The following is a 20,990-nucleotide window of genomic DNA, read 5'->3' as shown; positions in this document are numbered from 1 at the left end:
GTGGACCTCTAAAACTGAATCACGTGGTAACGGCAACTTGTGGTACACGTGTAGCATGCGTTTGTCAAGTCTTTCAATAAAGTATTTGTTACTTTCTTTCATCATTTTCTTCCAAACATAAATACGTCTTAAATTATCTGATTTATAATAATAAACAAAATATTTATACGTCATAATTTTTTAAAAATAATTTCGTTTAAATTTATTGGTTTATTCCTTTAAACTATGTTCACTAACAACTTGGTTTGTGGTTACTCATTTTTTAAATTAAATTCCATAAATACTTATTTAACATATAATTTTTTAAAGAAAATTATCACAAACAACAAAATTGACCTAATATTTACGAAAATAGAATGTAATGATTTTTCTTTTGTCTTTTATTTGTTTTTTATAAAAGATAAATAGTTTGTTTATTAAATTATTTTTTTAAAAAATTTATTTTTATTCAAGGTTTTTTAAAAGATAATAAAAAATTACAAAGTCTTTCGTACGATAGAAAACTATTAAAGACAAAAACTCATTACAATTGATTTTACCATAAAATGTAATAATTTGTCCATTTTACCATTTTTACAATTTTTTTATTTACTTATTTTTTGAAAATAGATAAAAAAAATTAACTATTATACTTTAAGTTAAGACGAATAAAAATAGACCTAATTTTAAAGAACATAATATTCAAAATGAATCAATTAATAAAACAGGACTTTAGCTTTCAGATCCATATCAAATGAGTTTGAGTTTGTTAGTATCACTACATAAAATTAGGGTTCTGTTGATGCACAAGAATCGTAGAGGAAATAAGGCCTCCATTGACGACATTAGGGGTGCGTCGGGCACATGATTTGTTCTCGACGTATTGTTAACAACGTTGGAGAACACTAGATCATCCCCAACATTGAACACATACACGTCGAGAAAGATGAAACAATTAAATAATAGTTTCATTTTCCCTGACGCGGTGTTGAAAAACGTTGAGATTGGCTTCAATATTTTCGACGTGGTCCTTATGGCATCAAAAACAATGAAATTATTATTTGTTTGTTTCACCTTTCTGACGCTATGCATGGGAACGTCAAAAATATGGAAGCCAGTCTCGACGTGATCACTCACAGCGTTGGTAGAAAGGAAACAATTACATATTATATCTCATTTCCCTAGATGCTTGTTGCATGGCATCATGAACGTGAATAAGTAGTCCCGACACCATTAATAGTGCATCGGTAATATGAGTTTTATTTATGACACATTACTAATGACATTTAAAATATAGAATTTTCCTGTTATGCATCGGAAGTGCCCCTGTAAAATCACCCTTTCAGTTATGTAAATCATAGGACCAAAAGCAAAAAGAAAAGAAAGATTGCGAGAGAGACAGTGAAGAAGAGAAGAGAAGTCCATCGTGCTCGTCGTCGTTGTCTGCTAATGTCGCTCCTAATTTCTATAAGTTTCGGTTTAACTTTAAGTTAGTTATGGTATAGTTTTTGTTTTGGTTTATATTTAGATTTAGGATTTAGAATTAATTTTAGGATTTAGTTTTTTTTACCTAGTTTTATGTTTTAATATTGAATATTGATTTCAAATTGTTTTTAGGATTTAAGAATTAATTTTAGATGGAATTTGAGATTGTGATTGAATTTGAATTTGCACGGGTTGTATTGAAAATTTAGGGGGAGTTAGAATTGAAAATTTGACGGGTTGTAATGGTCTATTTTAAAATTTGTGTAACTTGTAGTTGAGATTTATTTTGGCTGCAGATGTAGTAGCCTTTAGTTCAAATTTAGTTGTTTATTTCTTAGTAGTTTTGTTTGTTAGAGCTATTAGATAACTTGCAAAGATTGAAATAATTTGTGGTTGAGATTCCTACAATAACCTCTTAGTGCAAACTTAGTTTTGAATTGAAAAAGTTAAATGTATGATTGTAGAGCATAAAAGAACGTCAGAGTTGCCTGCCTAACAAATTAAATGGAAGAAAATATTCGATAGATGAAACAAATGAAGAAGATAATTGAAGAAATGAGTCGGGCACAGAGGAGACCGTGAGCACTTGCAATAAGTATTTTTCAACTTTTAAGTTGTTTAATTTGCATTTGGTGATATATATATCTAAATTTATTTTTGTGTCATTTTAGGTGTAGACTTGTAGGAATATGGCGTCCGCGGCATTAGGAGATCAATGTACTTTTTTATTTTCTATGTAATTTCTTTACCACATGACGATGTAACGTTTAATTTATAATATACAATTATTTAATGATTTGTTGCTCTTTTTTTTTTTTTTACAATTTTATTCAATTTAAATCGAATTGGAACAAAAAAGAATACTAGTGAACGATTGAAAAAATAACAATTCAATAAATTGGAAAAAATAATATATTAAAAATATCTCCCGACGCACGCAGTGTTAGGAATGATGCTCGTCCCTAGACATGTTGTTCAACATGTCGGGGAAATGTTTTCCTGATGCAACGTCCGAAGAAGGCTTCTCCCGACGTCTTTAAAGGACGCCAATGGTGACCTACGCCCAATGTAGATGAATGTGATGTCAGGTGCGAGGTTGTTCGATGTCATTCGTCCATCGACAATAGCAACATTCGAGAGAAAGGAATTTCCGACGTTGAGTTGTTTGCGCGCTGGGAATGGATCCCCTAACGTAGTTATGTTGACATTCTTTTCGACATGTGGATGTACGTCTAAATAACTTATGCCGACGCATTTTGGAATCTACGTTGATAGATTTTAGCATCGAGAGAACTTCGGTTTGTTAGTGTATATATATATATAATCTTGAATCAACCTACGTGATTCTAAACTTGTAGTTGAGATCTTCAAATTTTTTGAATTTGAAACTTTCATGTACTATAATCTTCAAATCATGAGAGAAGTCATATTTTTCAAATATTAAAAGCTTTTTCTTCGTATATTTGGTGATGATGAGAAGTTGAATTTAGAGCTTCTATCTTTGGAGCTTTAGATTATCCCCAAATCTTGGGATTATATTTTACAAATCTTTGTAGCAATTATATTGTTCATACCTTCATAATTTGAATATTTGGAAGGTTATTAAAAGAGCTTTCACTTTGAGTTGTCCAAACCTTTTCATGAATCTTACGTGAGATTGGGTTAAGCTGTTCTTCGACAAAAAATGGTTCGAAATTTCAATATGGGTTTTAATCAAGTTGGACTTTAGATTCGATTGACTTTAACTACTCTACTCGATTCAATTTGTAATTTTTATGATGAACATTGACTTCCGTTATGATGACGTGGCAACTTATGAATAGTCGAAAAAGTTGCATTCAACAAGCCCATTTGATTCAAACTAAGAATTTTATGTCAAATATATTTGTAAATTTAAAGTAAATCTTGAATATATGTTAAGAGCTTCAAATAAAAGTTTTATACATTAAAACCATAAATTAAAGCGGTATTTTTAAATATAACTGAAAAATGAAATTATTTACCAAACATAGTAAATAAAGCAAAATTTAATTTTCATTATAAATTAAAGTTATTTTCACGTATTTTGTAAATAGTTTTTTTTTCTATTTATAAGAAAATTCTCTAAGTTAAAGTTAAAAGACTTAAACTAAAATTTTAAAACGTAACATTTCAAAAACATTATGAAAAGTATTTTGAATCAATTGAATATCTGTCAATTAAAATTTTATTATAAATGGCTACATAAAATTTTATCAAACTTTAATCTAAATCCTACATTACATCCATATATTTCACATCATTATTATTTCTTTTAATCTTGTATTTTCAAAAGTCTAGTTGTGGTCATTGTCAGTTAAATACGTTTTCTTTTATTCTAAGCATATTGTATATTGAATTTGGTGTTTGGTATCAAGTCGAAAAGTATAAATGACATGGCGGATATAGACATCATATAGAGAAGCACCATATAACAAAAAGTGAATAGACAAGATACAAACCCAATACTTAGGGCTTTAAAGAGAGGCAGAGTGCCACTATATCATAGACAAAATTTAGTAACAAAAAAGCATTATTTAAATATATTGTAGTCTAACACTTTAAAATTAATATGAAAATACAAAAAATCGAAAATGTGAAAAAATGATATATATATATATATATATATATATAATTAAGTTTGACCAAGGAGTTAGGAAGTGAAAGTATGAAAAAAGGCAACTCTACTCCTTGTTTGGTTTAGTGAATTGGTGGCTACCACCAATAAAAATAAAATTTTATATCTTATTAGTTTCTTATATTAGAATTACAAAAGTCGATTTCTTAACTCTTTATTTATCCATATTCAACTTTTATCCCATACATTACGTAAGTTATTGAATTTGAATTGTTATGGAAAAAAGAATTGTTGAGTATAATTCAAATGGAATAGTACTTAATCAAATGAAAGCTTCCATACAAAAAGGAACTAAAAGATAAAAAATTATTATATTTGATTTTTTTAAGAAGGGTAAATATTTTTATAAATTTTGCTATTTTTTAACCTTTTCTTTAAAAATTTATTTTGGATAAACTATTAAAAAAAGAAGAAAAAAGAATTTTTTTGTTTCATGGGCTTATTGGTTTTGATCCCATAGTCAATTATTTGTCAATTTTTTTAATTTAAGAAAACAGAAAAAAATAATATTATAAAAAACGAAGTAAATTTAAATTGGGGTTGAATTAATAAAAAAATATTTTTAAAAGTTCATTTCTATTTAAACTCTTTACAAAATTGTTCAAAATACATTTCAATATTAAATATTCAAAATTATCATTAGTATGGTGTCACTTTTATATGTTATAAACAAAATCAAAAAATTAATAAAATGTTAAATTTTTTTGTGTGTAATTTTTTGGCTTTTAGTTATTATTATTAGTTTAACAATATTACCATACGTCAATTTTGGTACTTATGGGGAAGATTGGAAATCGAAACCACATGCGTAGAGCTCTACATGAAGTAAGATTTGTTTTGTTAAAGAATAAATGGGCCGTAAAAGCCAATTCCAGCGATCCAAAAGGCAAAAACTGAAAGGTAACCTTCTTTCTTTCTTTGAATGGGGATTTGGCGCGCCGTGTCTCCACTCTCCAAAAGCAGCCGGCCAGAATGAGAGATTCTCCTGGTAATTTTCATTTTTCAACCACAGTATATCCTCTTCTACTTCCATCTCTTTCTTCTTGTTCAATCGGCCTAAGCTAACGAGCTTCCATTCATTCTCCTTCATCTCTGCCTGATGTCATGAATTTCACAACAACAATTCATATTTGTTTTTTTTTTTTTCACTATCATTCTATGTATTAATTTCTTCATTTTGTTCTTTCGTTATTGAAGCCAGATAGTCTGAAGTATCGATGCGGAGATTTTTGTTAACTTCAATCTGTTTCGCACTGTTAATTATCTTAAATTTTAACTCGTTGTTGTTTTTCTATGTGTGTGTGTTTTTTTTTCTTGGCGTGGATGGAAGAATCATCATAAATTTGTTCTGGATCAATTTTATGAGCTTGAGGTTCTTCTTTGCTGAGAGAACTGCAGACGTCGTCGAATAGTGTAGTCATTGTAAAACATTGTTTAACGACGCGTTGGAGGAGTAGTTTGTTATCTGGGATAGTATGACGTTAAGGAGCTTGAACTGAGATTTGTTCCACGAACACGGAATTCCTTGTTGGAGGTTCTCTATTACTGTTCCAAATATATCGCCTGGTAGCACTCAAAATAAACTTTCAGCTTCAAGGCTTGGATCTCTGTGGAATTTTTGTTTGCCTACGATATTAATCTCTTTAAAGCTCCATCAACTTATGTAACCTTGTTTTTATTTTAATAATCAGTATTATTTTCACCTAAATTCTTCGTACTTCTGGTTCAGTTTGCAACGAACAACTAATTTAAATTTATCATACAGATGTTTTGGTGCACGAGGTGAAAGATGCTAAAAATAAGGCCATCAAATTATCTGCTGCACTTAGTGTTGGAGACAATGAGGAGTTTGATTTTGTACGTTCCTTATATGGTATGCATTGTTTAATTAACTATACTTGAATAAATTCATTAGCGGAAATTTTCAGCATTCCGGATGATTGATCTGCTGTATAAGTTTAAGTCTCAGTGCACAATATGCAAAGGCACGTTTGAATGGTAGTAAAAACATAGAAAATGGAACAAAACACTCTCAAAACATGCATGTACTAGAGCAAGGCTCAAGCTAAACTCACAATGTATTACTTGATTATTCGAATTGAGCAAACCCAAGGAGGAAAGTAAAATTTAAGGTTCCATATAATAATAAGAGTAATAATATTTTACTATGTGAGCTTTTTTCTCTATTATTGAGATGCAGTATTGCAGAGTTATGAGTTTTTTTTTTTCCCTTTTGATTATACTCAATTTTAACTTTCTTCAGAAATTTCTTTTTCAGTTTTTTGACTTTTAAGTTTTCACTTTTACTGTTGCCTTCTAAGTTTTAAGTTGGTGGTTATACACGTTTATACATATATAGTTGAACGACAGTGGGGATCAAATATTTGACCACTTGAACAAGGAACATGCCTTAACTATTTGACCTTTTCTTAGGTTGGCTAAATAGTATTCATTTTTGTACTTATAGTAAGTGTGAACTTCTATGAGAAGTTTGTTACATCAATCAAACATGGTTCTTTCGACTTATGGATCCCATTCTCTCATTTTCCTTTCAAATTCTTCTATCTGCTTAGCAAACATGAAATTTTGATTATCACTTCATCTTGTTTTCTTCGTTCTTTTATTTTCTAAACAAGTTTCTTGATCAATATATCTCTTTGCACCACTGCTGAAAAAGTAATGCAAAACTCCTTTTGGATTTCATAATATTAAGTTTTAAAAATCCTTCACGTATTTTTCAAAGGATCATATACAATCTGCTAGTGGACTTCGTGGGTAAATAATGATGAGACAAAGTTACAAATCTTACCTTTATTTGTTAAGTACATTCCTTATAGTTATCGAGCACCAAGTTGTGTTTTTGGGATTGATGTGTAATACGGGAGAATATCTTCCTTAAGGATGACTGCCTTTTCAAATAGGTACAAATCTTTATGTAACTACGAGCTTTCTTTAATTAGCATCAGTTAAAAGGAACTTTTTACAACTGCTTTGGTTTTTTGCGTGATTTTGTACATTCATTTCATTTATCAAGGAAATTAGTTCTCATCATAAAGAAAAAAAAGGTTATTCTGAGAAAAACAGGAACTTACAAGGTGCTTGGAAAACCAGTCCCCCTGTAGTTTCAGATTCACATAGAGATGAATAAAGCTACTAACTAATCCATCTCCCTGAGAACCATCATGATTCATGTGTGCATGGTTTAGGTTGTGAGTTTCAACATGGTATTATTGAGGAAATTACGCATCCATTCTCCAATGTAAAATGTGTATTAAGAGATCATTTCAAACTCCCCTGAACCACAAAATCTGTACAATGCAAAGGCCATTTGAATCATTCCTCTTCCTCCCCACCTCTGCCGAAGGATTTTGTTATTTTAGTTCTTTTGGTCTTCAAGGCTTCTAAAGTTTGTTCCATATGTCACAATATCTTGTAAAGCTGTGAACAGTTAAAATAACATTATATTGATCTCTAACTAATTTTTTTTTTTGTAAGGATTGTTCTAATTTTGTATCATCTCTGCTTGCCTTTGCTATGGACTTTTGCAGAAGGTGCTATAGCTGGCGGTGCTGCTAGCTTCGTTGTTGAAGCTGCGCTATATCCAATTGATACAATAAAAACTCGTCTACAGGTAGGCTTTATATGCAGAGGTTTCTTTCAGTTGGAGAGTGTATATCTTTTAGGCTCCTAGAACAACCGCCTCAAGTTTTTGGTTCCTAGTGTTTTTTTGTAATTATTTTGTTCACTTAATATTGCCCTAAGTGCTGTGCTCTTATTTTGTCTCTTCAAATATTTTGCCTCTCGGAGACCGATTTATTGGAATTATTTGTCATGGATTGATTAATTATACAATCTCGACAGCGGTATTGCTGAAGCTTTTCATTCCCTTCCTTAAGTCATCAGCACTACCTGTCTGCTGATTCAATTATCTTACGCTCATTGAACAACTATAGGGATCTTCGTGCTTTTATCCAGTCATATGTTCGCTTTTGAATGTGTAGCACATGATGCTTTCTTAACTATACTAAAATGGTTTTGTTAGGCTGTTCACGGAGGAGGAAAGGTTGCACTAAAGGGTCTTTATTCTGGATTGGCTGGAAATCTTGTTGGGATGTTACCGTGAGTATATCTACCCCCAGATATTTTTCACCATCTCCTCTGCTAGAATGTTGGATAAATGTATCATATATGCAATGTTGGAGCTGATTTTAGCCCGGAGAGAAGTATTTCTTTAATGAGAATTTGAAATAAAGTTTGTCATGTGAGGAACTTGAAAAAGGGTGTCTCGCATTCCAAATGCCTTTTCTTTTTAACCTGAATTTTAGTCCTTTTTTCCCTAACACCTTTTTTTGGACAAAGAAACAATTTCGTTGTTAAATGAAACGGGAAGTAAAACTCCGAACACTGAATTACACCGTAATTTAGATAAGGTATAAAGACCAAAACGATGCTTATTTTTTGCACCAATAGGAAACAGTAGAAAGAACCATGTCCATAAACTGATTAAAAAGAGGAGACTTCCCTGAAAATGTGACCATTTCTTTCACCTGAAAGATGTAAAAGGAGCTTGCACTATAGCCAACCATAATAACTTCCTTCTACCACAAAACCGATTGGCCCACCAAAATAGATGAAGAATAGCAAAAACATTACTAGAAAATGTCAAAGACCATCCGAAAGCTTTCAGAGCAATGAGCCAAAAACTGGAAGCAAAAGGACAATGCAAAATAATGATATTCCGGAGATTCACACACATCACACCAAGACAGGGACAAGTGCATATTAGGCATCCTCTGCCACAAACTATCTGCTATACTAATGAATCAACGACTGAACTCCCAAAGAAAATTTTGAATTTTCTTTGGATAATTGTCCTTCCAAGTCACTGTATGAAGATCTTTCAAATGAGGATTCACAGTCCCCATCAAATCCCATAAGTGATTTAACTAATCCTTAAATTCTTTTGTTCATGTTGATATTATGGTCTGTAGTGATGTCTATGGTTTTCTGCCATTTGAGTGAAAACCAAATATCAATTGTTGCTTTCAGAACTTGTTGCACCATGGATCTTTTTTGCCCTGATTTCTGCCTGTTATTGAGTCGCTTACAATTGTTGTTCAGCCATTAATTTATTGAAATACTTAGTGTTGAAACCATTACTGTTGGTTCTATAATGCAGTAATTTTTCTTATTTCTCGTCATATGACGTCTGTGCTAAATGTTTTATAATTTCACTATTATCAGTGCCACTGCCATTTTCGTTGGTATATATGAGCCTACCAAGCAAACATTGCTCAATTCTCTCCCTGAAAACCTCAATGCTTTAGCTCATTTGGTAAGATTTACCACCAACCATGTTTCAGTTTACAATACCATTTGAATCTAGCAGTGTTTTTCCGTTGGCTATGTTTGCTATTTTGTTAAAGAAGACCTATTTTAGAGCAAACTATTACATCAGAATGTTGGTAGAGCTCTTTATTTGTTAATTTAATAGGTGTTCAAGCTACATACAGACTGCAGGTGTCGTAGGAGGAGTGGCTTCATCGATCATTCGTGTACCAACAGAGGTAGTTAACTTTAGTTGCTCTATTACAATATTCTGTCCATGCCTGCTGACTGCTGAGCTCGTTATTTGTTCATTGATTCCAGGTAGTTAAGCAAAGGATGCAGACTAGCCACTTTGCATCAGCATCGAATGCTGTCCAAGTTATTGTTTCAAGGGAAGGTTTTAAAGGCCTTTATGCGGTAATACTCACTTTGTTACTGGTCTTTTCATACTATACCAAACGTTCTTATCTGTCAGTAATCAATATTTATCTTGCCAATTTATCGAGAAAGAGAATGTATTTTTCTTGGGATTACATATTGGTAATTGATCACTTTCCCATTTCTTTCATTAATGTCTCAGGGTTATGGATCTTTCTTACTACGAGATTTGCCATTTGATGCCATTCAGTTCTGCATTTACGAACAACTTAGGATAGGGTACAAGCTAGCGGTACGTTCAATACAAGTACCTAATCAGGACTTGACTCCTTTCCGTTGCCTCTTCTTTTCCTTTCCTTTTTTTTGGTGTGGGGGAGAGCTTTCTTTCAATATAAATGCACAAAAGAATCCATAAGACGGTCTTGTGTTCTTCAACTTTTCAAGCTCAGAGTACTTGGCAATTGGAATAACGCTGTAAACCTATATTAACTTCTACTTTTCCATCCCTTGTTTTGCTAAGTTGAACTGCTGGACAATGTACAATTTTGTTGAGGAGAATAAATATTGTTCATCTTGATGCAGGCGCAAAGAGATCCAAATGACCCCGAGAATGCTATAATTGGTGCCTTTTCTGGTAGAACATCGATTGGCATTTTTTCTCCCTTTTGTTTCCATGAGAGTTCTGGGGACATTTTATACTCAAAGCACTTGACATCTTTTTTTCTCTATTGGTTCATCTGTGAAACACTGCAAACTGAATACTTGAAGAACTGCACTCATTTCTGTGTCTAGATTCAGCCCAATGAGATTGATTACAGATCTTGTTCTTATTCACCGGTGCATATGTTTGACGAATTTATAAAAACTTTTAGTATGTTGAACTACGGAAATTTTAGGTGGACTCGTTATATGTAGGGGCTCGGAGCTTTTTCTAATAACTATACTTATGCTCTTTTCATCTGAGTCCAATACATGATATATTCATTTATCTCATGGACCTCAAATAATTTGCAAATGCTACTAATTGTGGCAAGCAACGAGTAGAGGTGGTGTGGAAAAGTTTTCATACTATTGTAGTTCTAGAAAATTTTCCATATTCATCTTCTAGTTTCTCTATTCTAGTCCCTTTCACCACAATGACATGCTCACACCTTATGATCCAGAATTATTCTTAGCACACACCTTATGATACTAAATTATTCTTGACTGATGTTTGATTGCAGACTTAGACTTTAGGGGGGTGGACAAGGACCCTAGCGAGGTTTGGTCTTTAGTGAGGTTTCATGTTTCGTTGTTGGCTTTGGTTTGGAAGCTTTTTTGGTTTTGGTTTTTTTTTTTTTTTTGCAATTATTCGCTTGGTAACATCTTGATTTGTTGAAAACCCTATCTTTAGGGGCTGTTTTTGTGGGCTTGTTCTTTTAAGCCCTTGCATTGTGCATTCTTTCTTTCTTTCTTTCTCAACGAAAGTTTGTTGTTTTCATAAATGAAGAAAAAACCTAATCATGCATATCGTGCTTTAACACATTGTGGGAGAAGAAAAACTATTACAATGTAGGAGCAATTTATCAATCCCAGTAAATTTTTAACCTCCCAACTAGTACGAATGCTTAATCATATTCTTCCCGACATTTCCCCCCTGTAGGTGCCGTTACTGGGGCTATAACCACTCCTTTTGATGTGATCAAAACTCGATTAATGGTTCAGGTACTGTTTCATGTACTACCAACTTTTTATTTGGTGGAAAACCATCTCAAGTTTTGACACGTTTTTTTTTATTCTTAACTTTTAATATTACACAGGGATCAAATGGCCAATATCAAGGTATTCGAGATTGCTGTAGGACTATAATGAAGGAAGAAGGAGCACGTGCCTTCTTAAAGGTTTGTTGTTCCTTCTTCAGACCTACCGATGGAAAGGGATTATTATTATTATTATTAGGTTAAATTATAGGAAATATTCCTGAGTCTTGATAGAAGGTTTATTTATTTATTATCATCATTTTTTTGACAGAGAATTTTGATATAGGTTTCAATGATTCTCTCAGATTTGAAGAACTTTCGTTTTTACCCTTGTGTTTGAAATTTGTTTCAAAATATAGAGTTTTTTTCCTCGTTATTTGAACGGAAATTGGAAAGCGACTATTTTCAATTTTAAAGTTCAAATTTGAAATTTGAAATTTGTATTTTTAGAACAAATTTCAAACTTCAAAGTTAAATTTAGAACTTTCAAAATCTAAAGGTATAAATGAAACCTATAAAAAAGTTCAAGAGTATTTTGTATAATATTAGAGTTAAGAAACAAAGGGAAAAATATGAAAGAACAAACTTCAATAGTGAATTCTGGTTTAGTTGGTAGAGTTGAGTTATTCATTACTCCTAAATACCCTCTTAAATCATTCAAACGGCTCCACTTGATCACGAGGGATAGAACACCCATCTAATTACAACTTTAGGATGAAGAGACACAATGACCCAAGCTTCTGTCCTATTTCATATTGCAGGGCATGGGGCCAAGGGTGTTGTGGATAGGATTAGGAGGCGCTATATTTTTTGGCGTTCTTGAAAAAACAAAACAGATGCTTGCTAACCAGAGGCGTCCGGTGCCTGAGAAGAAACCAATCGAACCGCAATGATATGATTCAGGTCATCATTTTTAAGGGTTCCCACATTATCATCATTTCGTATTTAAATCTTAAGAAAAATGATACAACTTTCCACTTTCATTTGTTTGATTGCACTTCGAAATAAGAATAGTTTCACCTCTTTGCCTCACCAAATTATGGGGTTGATATCTATTAAGTATTAACTAACTTTCATTTGTTCTTCTTTTCTTCCTGTTCTTTAATTATAATATTGTTGACAAAGGTATGATTCCACTCTAAAGCTGGAATTGATTCATTGAGATCTACTACTTCCGGTTGCTTCTTACTTGTAGAATACAGGAGCACCCAGGTTTGCTCTCGTGAAACATGACCATTAGCTAACTTCCATTTATGCTTTTGGATAAATTGCTAATTTGGTGATAGATAGGTTGGACAAAGTTTAATTTAATCCTAGAATTTATTCCCTATAGTTTGTGATATTTAGGTAGATTTTATGGTAAATTTAATATTAAAATTTAATAAGGTCTTTTTCTTAAGTAAATAAATTGATAAACTAGTTAGACACTCAATATTAGTCAGTAAATTGTCAAAATTGAAATTGAAATTGAAAGTACAACAAAATTTGGAAGTACTCTTATCAATTTTTTTAATAGAAAAACTCGAAATTTAGGAGCCTAAAATCTTCAGAAATGTCATTTGACATTTCTACTTAGTAACAGTTCAATTGCCCAAAAATTGAGACCCCACAGAGAGAAAGGAAAATAGGAGTAAAATTAGAATGGTGCAGAATCAAAATTTATTCTAACTCAGAAATTTTGATAATCAACATTACCCAAAGATCCTTTCCTTTTTTTTCTTCTTCTTTCCCTTGGGGAAGTACCTAAAAAACTGTTACGCTACAATCATGTGGATATCATTTCTCCAGTAATGAAAAAGTAACTGGAAATAATATAGGAAGATAAAAAAACAAAAAACAGGGGGGGTTTAGACCACAGTCCTCTTAGGTAATGCAACCAATCTTTGCTTGGAAAGTCTAGATTTCATTCTCCTCTGAAATAAAAAGCATATAAATACCAAAACAACCGCCAACAAAATATACGCCTCAAAGTAGTGTCCCCAAATATAGGCCACGAAGTCCACCCTATTGCCACAGTTGCAATCACAGTTTCGTATTACTTTTCCTTTGGCTGTTGTGTCTGGATCAAGAACAAAGTCCACAGACATTGCTCCTTCTTCCAGCCAGATGCTTGTATTCTTCGACTTGTACCCGGGCATCGACACAGTTACTGCAGTTGTATTCCGTAGTTTAAACCAAAAATAAGCACAATCATTCTGGTTGAATTGGAATGAGCTATAAATATAATATATCTATAAAATGTTTATTGTTGCACTTTAGGCTTGAAAAGGGGTGATATTAAAAAAAAAAAACATAAAACTGTTATCAAAGTCTGATAATAACACGGGTCACTAGCTTTTCTTCTTCTCACCTTGTATTTTGTTATGTGTTTAGATTGTGAAATATGGGGGTAGCTAAACTCTTAATCCAAGAGATAGATGTAGAGAAAGTTTATGAATTAATCTTTGAAATGAAATGCATCCTGATTATTTGCTCTTAATCTTTTCATGATTTTGTGTGAATAACGTTCATAATCTCTTGATCACGGATTAATTGTTGATTGGCCATGAACCTTATAATACACGATACAGGGATGTTTACTTAATTGCATGACTAGAGTAATTATGAACTTGGAAAGAGATAATTAAGGATCCCTTTAGAGCTTAATTGCATGACTAGAGTAATTATGAACTTGGAAAGAGATAATTAAGGATCCCTTTAGAGGTTGTTGAAAGAAGTGGACCTAAAAACCTTTGTTTGTTAATAATAATAGAGATTCATCATAGTCTGGGTCTTGATGTTTAATTTAAATGATATATGAATTTTTAATTATGAGGGTAGGACATCGAGAATTTCAATAATATCAAAGACACACACAAACAGTTAAAAAGGGAAATAAAAGCACTTACCTTCATATTTCTGTCTTGGTGCGGCTAAGCGGTGGTAGTTGGCAAACTTTTGACTAGCTTTAACCTGTCCATTAAATTTAAAGAATATTTATCAGGTACATAATTGTTCAACAAGGATTCACGATTCTCTCCATTGTTTTTCCTCTCTCTGTTTCTAATTCTACTGCATGATTATGATCTTAGAAAACGAGATTTAAAAATTACAATTGCAATGTCGAATAGCACAAAACAAACAAACAAACAAACAAACAAACAAACCGTTCTCTCTCTCTCTCCATGATCCTCTTCTCCATTGTTTCTAATCCTTATTTGGTCTAAATCTAATTGAGTTATAATGATTCCAAAATCCGATTCATGTGATGTGAGATTCAAAGGCAATCACGTTTTTTCTTTTTTCGTTTCTAATTCGTGATTAAAAGCAATACGCATACAATGCATATTTTTGGAGAGTGAAGGTATTACAAGCTAAACTACAAAATACAAAATGAATGAAAAGAGATCCCCAAATAACTAATAACATAATGAAACAAAGAGAGGGAGCTCAAAGATTAGAACGTACCGAATAATCTATTCCTTTGAGTGTAATGGTTGCAGGTAGCGGTGTCCCACTATCTGATGAAAAAATTCTTCCATGTATTCCTGTCTGAATAGGATAGATATATTAATGATTTAAAATTTGCCAACAAATCAAAGGTCTTCAACATTCTTTTAAATTCATTGAACTGAACTTTAATTTCTTTGACAAATTGCCGATTTATGGAGAGAAAAGTCTGTGTACTCTTACACACAAATGCAACTGAGACAAACTAAGGTGTACCTGGACAAGGCTTGCAACAAGCTTTAGCATGCTCAACTTGTTATACTCAAAAATCGTAGGAAGCTGCACATATGTCAAAGGGGAAAATCATTTACTGAATAGTTAGTCAGATGAAAAAGATAGTGGTGTGAACGGCAAATATCGCTAAAATCTACATGAGAAAACTGACGAGCAATATTTTCTGAACCCCTAATTTGTTAAGAGTAATAGAATAACAAATGTTTTACTCCTTTCTATTTGGGATGTGGATTGAACTTAGCTAATACCTCATTAGCAGGAGGCCATTTGTTGTCTGTAATCTCTAAAGTTAACTCAAAACAGCCACCGTGTATGTAGTTCCAATCCTGCATGCCACCATATATTGGGTACCTGTAGCAATCTTGCGTAAATTCTAAAAAGCACTTTCAAAGAAAATGACTCATTAACTATATAAAATCCAAACCATGACACATGGATGTGATTTTCAAACACCATTTCTTTAAGATTGCCATACCATGCAGCTCCATTTGTAATTCCTCCTTGAAATTCTTGGCTAAAAGACATGTTATGATGTGAGCGACTATATATACTAGCCATGAATCGGAATGTTTCATCATCAGGACATGCATAGTAATCTTTCCTGAAAAACCACATTTTAGAATGTGAAAAGAGAGCAAGAACGAGTAATTCATGTTGAAGATGTGCACAATGGAATTGACCATAAACAATTTTTACTATATTCAATATTGTTGTAATTTAGCTACTTCTGCCACCACCTACATTGGGCCTTCTATAAACTAGTCAGCCTGATTTTTACGTTTTGTTTGTTCTCATCTATACTTTTCCTGTCTTAAAGTGAATGTTACATCTATAATTAGTTAGCCATGCTTGTTTATCAAAATAATTGAAAACCAATTTCCCAATTTCCTTAAGTGCCAGAGAAATGGCAATAATAATTTCTCGAGGAAAAAAAGAAGCCCTAAATTGACATTCAACATGGACAATGAATGAGAACAAATGATGATAAGGGTAAACGTAAACATATTCACAAATATGTTAACAAAAAAACACAAGGGGGGAATAGTTGCAAACAAACATGAAGAAAGAAACTCTGAGTCCTAGTTCAATAATTAGTCCATAGCCCATTAGTCACCGACGTAAAAAAGAAAATGGACACAAACATAAAAGATGAAAGAATATGGCAACACTGGGAGAAACACCAAAGGGGAAAATAAAATCTTTCCAGCAGTGAAAGAAAAATTTAAAACGTAAAATTATCACCTTTTATCTGCAGTGCCGTCCCATGGGTAATTTGCAACAAGTGCACCCTGTAAAGAGGAAAGAAAATTGACAAAAACCTCTTTAAGTGTTTCTAAAGTCTGCATTTATCAATATTATCTTCTATAGAAAGAAACAAAACTTTTCATTGAAGAAATAAAAAGTAAATAAAAAGAGAAGAATGCTCAACAGTTACACTGTAATAAATGAGTAAAATAAATAAAAAAAAGTAAGAGAACATGCTGTTCTAGGAGATTGGAACAATATTTAAAATAATGAACGGGAGATTTTTTAGGTTCTTCAAAATTTTCTGTACTTGTGGCAAGAATTCATTGAACAAAAGATGGAGGCATAAGAGTACATAAATAATGTCCCAGATGATACTATTCAGGAATGAACAATTAGAAAGACATTTATGGAGTTTTTTAAAAAAAATTTAAATTTTTATTTCTTTTTCCCTCTTGCATGCGCAAGGAAGCAAGTTTTCATTGAGAAAAATGAAAAATAAAAGTACGTATACAGCATCCAAAAAAAAGTCCCAGAAGAAAGAGACCCAAAAAACTATAGAAAGGGACTTGAATCTAACCAAATGAAACTAAGATAATTACAAAAAAAAAAGTCCAAGTTACCAAACCCCAAAGAGAGGCATTAAAACTCACCACCCAATCTTCCAGGAAACCTTTCAAAAATCCTATTGTTTCCCTTGAACCGAACTCCCCACAAAATGGGAAGTCAATGAAGTGTTAAGATTTCTCAGTAGAAAGAAGACAAGATCAGGTCTTACCCCATGCAAACTGGCAGAGGCAGTGAAATGTCTCTCTCTCATCCACTTCATAATTGCTTTTGTTTCAGGTTGTCTATCATATTCATCATCATTGATGACAAAGAACTGACATTAAGTGTACAGTTAATCCCTGCTTAAAACGTATATCATCATAGAATCGGTTTTGGCCATTTTACGTTGAAAAGCAATTGATCTCAGAAAAAAACAAAAACCAAAGAAAAAATCAAAGTAAATTGAACAGGATGATGCGGCAACAGAAAAGGAACAATAGAATAGTCGATCAAATAAGACATAATTGTCTAAAATCTTAGTTTAGGGGGAAAAACAAAAATCTAATCAAGATCAGTAAATAAGGAATCCGATATTGCATCAAATGATCAATTATGAACAGAAAAAAAAATGATACAAATATGGCAGTGGTGTCATGAGCCATTGATGTGAAGAGGAAAAATCACTCCAAAATACATTTTGAGCAACCCTGGAGCATGCAACAAAAAAATGCGGATAACAAACAATGAAGCTATTCATATATTCAAGCAAATGAAAAGAGATGCAGCGAATACAACCTATTCTGCAATAGCATCAGACTTAAATAAAAAAATAGGAAAGCCTGCTAAGACATAAATTGGCACGCACATAATAAATTAGGAAGTCAATAGATGTACCTGATCGGGGAAATCTCTGTTGAGATCAACATTGTTTGCATTATTGCGCCTCCTAAGAGAAAATCCATCAGGATTCATGGATGGAAGTATATGAAGATGAACATTCTCCACAATCAGTGTAGCCTTCATAAACACATTGAGACTTCTATGTGAGGTGAAAGTTGTCGTGGAACCAGTTATACAAGGGAAATCAAATATCGCATCAATTGGGTTTAGGTAGGTAAAAGGGCTTCTTTAACTTTTGCTTAACAATATTTCACTATTACATAAAGTTATGCAGTTCTTTAAGTGATAAAGAAGTTATATGAAAACATAAATTAGCAACTAGTTTATATTGGCATGTCAGGAATATGGAAAAAATAAAACAAGAAAGATTTGACTAAGCAAGACGAATAATATATAAATGTCAAAAAATCATGTCAAATGGTGAATATGTTAAGAATGAAGAAGTATGTAAACGAAGAAAAGAAACCATAAGTTACCAACGGATCCTTCAGGTAATTATCACATATCCAGTTAGCAAATTGCAAAAGAAGCTCCCTGCCAACAGGTTCATCTCCATGTACATTTCCTATGTACTGCGATATCAAATAAAATCATTTCAAAATTCCTCAAGAAAGTCTACAGGTGCTTTTATAAAAAATACTCCATTCAATTCTACACAAGGATGCCAAACATATAGATAAACAGACACTAACGCAATGAGAGGGTGAAAAGCAAGAAACTATGATTTTTCAAATAGTACTAGCAGTTAAAGAGCAACTATGTTAATAAGCACTGAACAATAACCACTGTTATATCAAGAGTTTACCAAAAACGACTAATAATTAGGAAATTTGACAAGGGACGCATGCTTTAGCAATTGATCATGGCATAGCCCCATAAAATAGATAAATAGCAAAAGTATTGTTAATATACTCGGAGGTAAAACAACATACAGTTAAACATGATTGAACATTCTCCACAAATGAAAGCTGTCAGGTGTATGTGCGCATGGGCAGTCGGGAATGGCTATTATATACAAGTAGTAGACCACTCACCTTAAATGCAGGTTTGGCTTCTTCTTGGCCTGGCTTGTCAGAGATTTCCATTACCCACTATTATCAATCAGATGGTAGCACTTCATCAGATTTTGTAAATTTAAACTAAAAATCATAGATATTAGGGAGGGAAGATTTAGAATAACCAAAAGAACTAACATTTTGGAATGATTACCAGTGGAAACCCTTGCACGCTGTCTCCAATACTGATGATCAAGCATCCAAGAGCAAGAAAAGGAAAGCAAAAGAGAAATCAGCACATAAACTTAGCCTTCTTTCCGTGGCAATAAGGAAATCACAGCTCTTAGAATTACCTATATATCCTAGAAATTTGACTACATTTTTTACCAAAAGCTTTAATCGCCTCCTCAAGGTCTTTATTGGTCATATAACCTTGCATGATGCTGTAAATAAATACATTTTGAAATACTTCAAACCTCAAAATAACATAACACATCAACAAAATTTAAATAACCACAAGATACTGGAATCTCCAAGGAAGCTACCTTCCTTGAGATTTATTGTCCTCGAGTAAAAATCTAGCTGAACTGCCATATGCATGACTATCGAAATCCTCTGCATAAAACCGATTAAGAAAAAAAGAACATTCAAATTCAACTCAAATAATCATAGACAATAATCGGAAATCCGAGCCGCAGAATTAAGGCGTACGCATAACAAAGGAATAACAAAGAAAATTGAAAACGATTAAAACGTTAACTATTGAAACCTAATGCATAAAAGGAACTGAACAGCATAAAAGGAACTGAACAGTGAACACCGATTTAAAGGCATTCCAACTCAATTCAAACGATCAACAAAGGAACTGAACAGTGAACACCAGTTTAAAGGCATTCAAACGATCAAACATAATAATTCGAAGTCCGAGACGCACAGCCTAAAATACAGATCAAATAAAGAACAAAAGAAAATCTAAGATGAAAAAAAAAACGTTTCGAAATCAAATATTCGTTTTCCTCGCCTCAATTCTTACAGAAAACGAATCAAAATGTCACGTAGGAACATAAAAGTAAAAAAGATTCAGGAATAGACTAAATAAACTCGCCGGACTACAGATTTTCTTAGTCCAAAATCATCAACTACCGAATCACACCAATTTCACAACTGAAAAACAAAAGAACATCAAATTGTCATACGAATAAACAAAGAAAACGAAACATTGTAACAAAACAAAGCAGAAACCTGGCGAAATGGAGATGTTGGAGGCGCCTCGAGCCAGTGCAAGGTGAAATAAAGCCGGAGAAGTAAGAGAGAGAAGATAGAAGAACAGGAGAAACTTCATTTTTGCCCCTTTTGTGAGCTTCCGGCGATCACAAATGGCTCTTCCGATATTTCCGGTGATCTAAAGACAGAAACACCGAAAAATGAAGTACGAAGGAAATATTTATTCTATTTTTTTCTTTTATCATTCATCGGATCGCATGGCCGAAGAAACGAGTCGTTCACGATTCACGAGTCACGAGTGACAAGCACGTGACTGACTCCCGCCATGGTACTTCACTTCTTAACTTTACTAATTAATCCATTATTATTCATGCTATGAATCTTTAATATATTGGTATTCTTTATATATTAGGATCAAATCTAATTTATCTAAATCAAATTTCTAATAATTTTTGTTATGCATACATAATTATCTATATCAATATAATTATATATCCATATAATAAAGAGGAGATAAAAGAGGTTTTTTTTCATCTCTTTATTTTCTATTCTTTAAACCATGTAAAATAGTAATTATCCTTTTTCTCATTCGGGGTGGGATGGTTGAGTGGACTAAAAGGCCCGATTGCTAATTCGTTGTACGTTTTTTTGTACCAAGAATTCGAATTCCTCTCTTTTTGTTTCTGTCAATTACTTAATATTATATTTTTTATAGTTGAGGAAAGATGTGGAATAGATAAAATAACATATCAAAATCAAGCAAGTAAAAGAAAAATAATTTATTTTTCG

The 20,990-nt window shown here is 32.6% G+C and overlaps 2 protein-coding genes across 6 annotated transcripts; one reads left to right on the top strand and one right to left on the bottom strand.

The window, feature by feature from the left end:
- Window positions 1-4,961: 4,961 nt before the first annotated feature.
- LOC101220750 (S-adenosylmethionine carrier 1, chloroplastic/mitochondrial) lies at window positions 4,962-12,701 on the top strand. Its single transcript, XM_004140906.3, has 12 exons — window positions 4,962-5,108; window positions 5,886-5,993; window positions 7,669-7,751; window positions 8,163-8,239; window positions 9,365-9,455; window positions 9,634-9,687; window positions 9,770-9,865; window positions 10,029-10,118; window positions 10,409-10,460; window positions 11,469-11,530; window positions 11,626-11,706; window positions 12,327-12,701. Exons 1-12 carry the CDS (start codon window positions 5,093-5,095, stop codon window positions 12,456-12,458), a joined length of 942 nt encoding a protein of 313 aa, XP_004140954.1. The 5' UTR covers window positions 4,962-5,092; the 3' UTR covers window positions 12,459-12,701.
- A 495-nt stretch (window positions 12,702-13,196) lies between these two features.
- LOC101220508 (carboxypeptidase SOL1) lies at window positions 13,197-20,415 on the bottom strand. Of its 5 annotated transcripts, none has more exons than XM_004140905.3 (15): window positions 20,220-20,415; window positions 19,523-19,592; window positions 19,331-19,420; window positions 19,192-19,222; window positions 19,017-19,073; window positions 18,459-18,554; window positions 17,977-18,099; window positions 17,312-17,416; window positions 16,531-16,577; window positions 15,764-15,889; window positions 15,537-15,639; window positions 15,271-15,333; window positions 15,013-15,096; window positions 14,454-14,517; window positions 13,197-13,714 (listed from the first exon to the last, which is right to left on the bottom strand). In XM_004140905.3, the coding sequence occupies exons 1-15, from the start codon at window positions 20,317-20,319 to the stop codon at window positions 13,413-13,415; spliced, it is 1,461 nt and encodes a 486-aa protein (XP_004140953.3). In that variant the 5' UTR covers window positions 20,320-20,415; the 3' UTR covers window positions 13,197-13,412. The 5 variants fall into 5 exon arrangements, with proteins under 5 accessions (XP_004140953.3, XP_011656620.1, XP_031743069.1 ...); XM_011658318.2 differs by having other exon boundaries at window positions 19,527-19,592; window positions 20,220-20,234; XM_031887209.1 differs by lacking the exon at window positions 15,764-15,889.
- Between the last annotated feature and the right edge of the window lie 575 nt (window positions 20,416-20,990).

This window comes from Cucumis sativus, chromosome 6 (assembly GCF_000004075.3).
Source record: "Cucumis sativus cultivar 9930 chromosome 6, Cucumber_9930_V3, whole genome shotgun sequence".
NCBI lineage: Eukaryota > Viridiplantae > Streptophyta > Magnoliopsida > Cucurbitales > Cucurbitaceae > Cucumis > Cucumis sativus.
This window is presented reverse-complemented; position numbering and strand designations above follow the sequence as displayed.